Source organism: Solanum verrucosum, unplaced genomic scaffold (genome assembly GCF_900185275.1).
Source record: "Solanum verrucosum unplaced genomic scaffold, falcon-dt-bn FXZP01000103.1, whole genome shotgun sequence".
Taxonomy (NCBI): domain Eukaryota; kingdom Viridiplantae; phylum Streptophyta; class Magnoliopsida; order Solanales; family Solanaceae; genus Solanum; species Solanum verrucosum.
The window spans coordinates 969,543-975,068 of record NW_026020048.1 but is presented as its reverse complement, the minus strand read 5'-3'; the positions used below and the strand labels follow the sequence as shown (position 1 = coordinate 975,068).

Genomic DNA, 5,526 nt, shown 5'->3' with positions numbered 1-5,526 from the left:
TCTTTTTTTTTAGTTGAAACTTTTTTTATTTTTAGATTTAGATTTTTTTATATTTAAATTTCATTTATTTAAAATAATTAAATTAAAATGCCACATGTCTTCGTTTAATTTGTTATTTTGTCATATCAGCCACATGTGCATTACACGCAATTCATTTTTTAACTAGGTGTCAGAAAAATGTTTGATAGGTATTTATTTTTTAAGATTGAAGTGTCTAATAGGAAAATGGATGTGTTGATGTGTCTAAGTGAAATATGCGGACAATTTTAAGGGACTGTCAATGACTTTAGCCTTTAACTTTATTAGTTGACCAACTTCTTCATTGATGATCACATACCCATACTAAAACTGTTTGTTGCAGTCTTACCAACAAGTCATACCAACTTGTATTTTGCATGACTATTTTCGATAAAAGGAAAATTTCAACTCCACTAACTTTTACCCATATTATTTGGAAATTATTCTAAAATAAGGGAAGCTTGTACAACTTAAACATTTTCTTGATCAATTTAATTAGGTATAAACTATAGTACTATTTGTTAGAGTATTTTTAAGTTGAAATTGAAAAGAAGTATTTAATTTTTTGTATTTGGATATAATTACTTCACTGATCGAAAATATACAGTATTATACATGAAAGTTTGAAATCGTCTATGAGCGGATATATATACTTAATGAAATTAGTATCACAATGTTTCTAAGTACCTCAAAGTCAAAATATAATACTTGCAAATACGGATGGCTAAATATACTCTAGAATCCTAGTTTTTTTTTCTTCAAAAAAGTGGAAATTCATGAGATTTGATTAAAATTCATATCTTTATCATCATTAATTAGTAGAAATTGAGGTATGTCTCTTGTTTTGTTTTTTTAACTATTTTTTATTTTAAAGACAATTTGAACTAGGATTTTATACGCGCGCGTATGGGACAATCTCGCATCAAGCCTGCGTAATTTCATTTCACATGATAAAATGAACGTGTTTTAACGATGAACTGGACTTCTAAATCAATTGATGACATTGAAACCCTATTAAGTGAATATGATTTGAAGTTTTGAACAATAAAGGGTTGGATATTATGCGATAATTTTTCTTGTTTTGTGTTGTGCCTTGTTATTCAACAAAGCCTTGTTTGGGCTTGAATTAATGGGTTGGGCCTACATATATCCCCAAATCCATTGAACTCTTTCGGCTTTAGCAGGCCCAAAATCAGTATTTGATTCGAAACGCAAATTAATATTATTGCTCTAGTTGATAAATATATTTTAATATAGTATATCTAATGTAAGTTTCCCAATTAATATTGCACAAACAAGGGAAATTTTATGGGTTTAATTTCATAAACCTCAACTTTAGTTCATGGCACGTAATTCCATTTTTTCATCAAATCTTGTTGGAATTTTTCCATTCTAGTGTTGGTTGGGTTTCTTTTTAATTCTGACACAATTTATAGTGAGTAATCACGAGTGCCTTATATACGGTATTCCTTCTGTTTCAATTTATACGTGGCACCGTGACACGTGACACATTTATTTTTAGTCCGTTGTCACCTTTCTATAAACTAAAAAATTTTACTTCAAAATTTCACTTTATCCTTAATGAAGTGATTTATAGTTACAACTTACACAAATGGTCTAAGAGTATTTTAGATCATAAATTTTCAAAGTCTTTATTTTTTAAATTTTATATTAAATTAAATGATGTAACATAAATTGAGACGAATAGAGTATATATATGGGTTCAACTTTTTTCATTGGTGATGGCAGAGATCACATCTCCTTACTAAAACAATTTGCAGTCTTACCAACAAGTCATACCAACTTATATTTTGTACTATGACTAGTTTCAATAAAAGGAAATTTCAAATCCACTAACTTTTGGTGACGTGGTCAGAGAGTTTATTAACTTTTACCCACATAATTTGGAAATTATGCTAAATTAAGGGAAGCTTGTAGAACTTAAATATTTTCTTGATCAGTTTAATTAAGTATAAACTATATTAGTTTTTCTAATTATTGATAAAATTTCACATCTCAGTAATAGATATGCAATTAGATTGAACAGAAAGTGAATAGGGATGTGAGCATTTTTTGATTGGTTGAGGCCCTTCGTCCTTCACCGATGAAAGACTTAATCCCATTCATTTCCCCCTAAAAAAGAAAAAGAAAAGTAAAAGAAAGTGAACTAATGAATTTTTCTTCAACTAATGCTACTACTTAAAAAAATATACTCCCTCCGTTTCAAAAAGAATGTCCTAGTTTGACTTGAAACGGAGTTTAAGAAAAGAAGACTTTTTAATCTTGTGGTTCTAAATTAAAATTATGTCAAAAAAGGAAAGTGTCATTCTTTTTGAAACAAACTAAAAAGGAAATGAGATTATTCTTTTTCAAACAGAGGAAGAGGGAGTATTATTTTTTACCCCTAAATCTTGATAAAACAATCCTCACCGTGGATTAGCAAATATTTAGAACGTGTGAACACATAGGTTTAAAGATAGTGTTTTAGTTGTTATAGTACTAATAAATATCTTAATGGAATATTTACTGATGAAGGCTCAAAATATTAATTTGATAATCTTGCAAATGAAATTCTATTTAGTTAGGGCAAACTCATTTGATAGTTGATCAGCCCCATTGTCCCAACTAAAATTTCATAAATGCTCTTTTTGCATGCATGGTCCTATAAATTTGGTCCCTTTTAATGTTATTTTACATACTCAACATAGAGATTTGAAAGAATTATAAAAACAAGTATTATGGCTATCATATCAGGGAAGTGGCTATTTGTAGTTTCAGTTTTAGTAGTTAGCTCATTCTTAGAGCTCACTAATGGAGATCAACTCACTGATGAATATTCATCTCATGATCCAACTCTTCATGAATCTTTAAGATTTAGGATTCCACATCGACATAGACATAGTCATCCCCCTAGTCCTCGGCCTAAGAGGCCACCACCTACTCCGCCAACTGAGGAGCCACCAGTGGAGGAGCCACCAACCCTTCCTCCACCAGTTGAGGAGCCACCAGTGCTTTCACCGTCAGGTGAGGACCAACCAATGCCTCCGCCACCAGGTGATGAGCCACCAGCGCTTCCACCATGTCGCTGTGACGCGCCGTCTCCATCACCATCACTAGTTGATGATCAGCCTTGAGATATGCTTATATATACTGGAAATTTAGTACTAATTAATATGTTTGAAAAATTAATATAAAGTTAAGTATCGAGTATTAATACAATAAATATAATGGTTCTAGATTTTAAATCTTCTAGTCTCTTTCCTGTCTTGGATTTATGACGAAATAACATTATACTATATGAAAACATATAAACAAATATAAGAATAATCGGACAAATAAATTATCTCTTAGAAATACTCTTCCTGAAATCAATATCACAATGTTTCAAAATTCAAAGTATATTTAAATCTAATACTTGCAAATACAGATGGCTAAATATATATTCAAAATTATTGAAATAAAATAATGAAAAAAAATACATAAATACACAACTTAAGATATCATAATTTTTAAAATTTTTCATCTCTTATAAAAATTACAAAAATCCCTCTCGGAATCATCTCCATACCTATCCCCCTTGAATACATCTCTCTCATTAAGTAATATATCATTTGTAATGTATCACATAATTAAGAAAGGTATCGAGATATTGAGAAAACTTTTGGAATAAAATATAATTAGCCTCTAAATATATAAGATTTCTGTGCATTTCCCAATTGTAGTTTTCTATGAAATGAGGCAGGTCAGGCTCCAACGGTACTTACCGAGTTTCGGATTTTCATTTGGAGCTACAAATAGGCACAAACTCATTAAACACTTATGGATTCGGATTTTTGGATCCAATCCTTAATGGTTTATCATTAAGCAGGTATAATTAATTAAATTGTATATCATACTTGCTTGAGGGATATACTATAAATATACACGAGGAACAGAATTTTTGACCAAAGTAAGCTATTTTTAAAACCAATTCACCTAACTAATACGTTTCTTAAGTTTTTTACAAAAGTAGTATAAACGTACTTCATAGTAACGTTTTAGGTTATTTTTATTTTAAAAATTCAAAGGACAAAAAGCTGACGGATCTGACAACGTTAAATGAATAAACGTTACTCATAATAACGTTTATTGAGAATCCAATCACATCCAATCCTGTAAATTCAGAATCAAATCCTGCAAATTTAAAACGTTACTATGAGTAACGTTTCTAAAGAATCCAATCACGGGCCTTTGACTCCTGCAAATTTAGAATCGAATCCTGCAAATTTAGCTATAAAACGTTACTCATAGTAACGTTTTACCTTAAAAACGTGACTGTTAGTTACAATATTCTGTTAAAGTCATATTTTTAAAGTGTAACAATTTAATAAGATAATTTTATTGTCAGTATACATAAATTATCTCTTACTGATAGAAGAAATAACCTTTTAGAGTATAAATTATCGCTTTTAAAACAAGCTTCTATATTTATAATTTTGCTAGAATTTAAATGTCGTATTAGATCGTTTAAATGTCGTAAATTTATTTACCGATATTTTATTTACATTTGAATCAAATGTCGCAAATTTGAGTGTCGTTAATTTTTTGACATTTAGGCAAATGTCATTAATAAATAAACGACATTTATTTACGACATATATAAAAATGTCACTTTAAATTTTTGACATTTAGAAAAATATCATTAATAAACAAATGACATTTATTTATGACATATATAAAATGTCACTTAATCTTTTTGACATTTAGGCAAGTGTTGGTAATTTTTTTTTATGGAATTTACATTAAATGTGGCCTTTATATAATGTCGTTTAAAATTTGATATTTTGGTCATCACTAAAATATAATGATGACATTTAAATTTCCTATCCACATCTAGTAAATGTGGAAATTTTTTAATGACATTTATTTAAAACTTTGTGATCAATTTCTATGAACATGAGATATATGCAAAAATAAATGCCTTTTTAGGTATTTTGAACAATTATTTTAGTAATAAATTAAATGAGTTGCTCTCGCAAGTGTAATTCAAATTTAAGTAAAAACAATATTTTCAACTCTAACTAGGTCAAGATCAATTCTAATTCCAATTAATTTTCTTAATTTTTGGAACAAGTTCTGTCAGCGAAGTTTGACAAATTGACCTCTTTACGAGCCAAGTATTTCATAGTCAGCAATTGATCTCACTTTGGAGAGACTGCACACGAAGTTCATGTAGAAGAAAAATCTATTATTTCATATTAAACAAAAAATAACACACACAGAGAAAAAATATTGAGAAGAACTTGAACAATTGTAAATACAGATTCATATGATTTAAAGATTCCAAACCGTCCACATCATAATCAATTTCTCCTTGACTTTAATTTCATCTTCATCAACGTCACTGCCATTAGTAATGGATGAATGAATTAACAAAACAAGAAGTCGGTGAGGGGTGTAGCGGCTGGAGAAGTATAAGAAGTGAGTGCTAGGTTTTGTGATATTTATTTGGCCTCTTGGCCCATTAAT

General features: G+C 29.4%; 1 protein-coding gene across 1 annotated transcript; it reads left to right on the top strand.

Annotated features, from left to right (window-relative positions):
- Positions 1-2,756: 2,756 nt before the first annotated feature.
- On the top strand, positions 2,757-3,152 carry LOC125822758 (sulfated surface glycoprotein 185-like). The gene has a single exon (XM_049502197.1). The coding sequence runs from the start codon at positions 2,757-2,759 to the stop codon at positions 3,150-3,152; it is 396 nt and encodes a 131-aa protein (XP_049358154.1).
- The last annotated feature ends 2,374 nt before the right edge of the window (positions 3,153-5,526 follow it).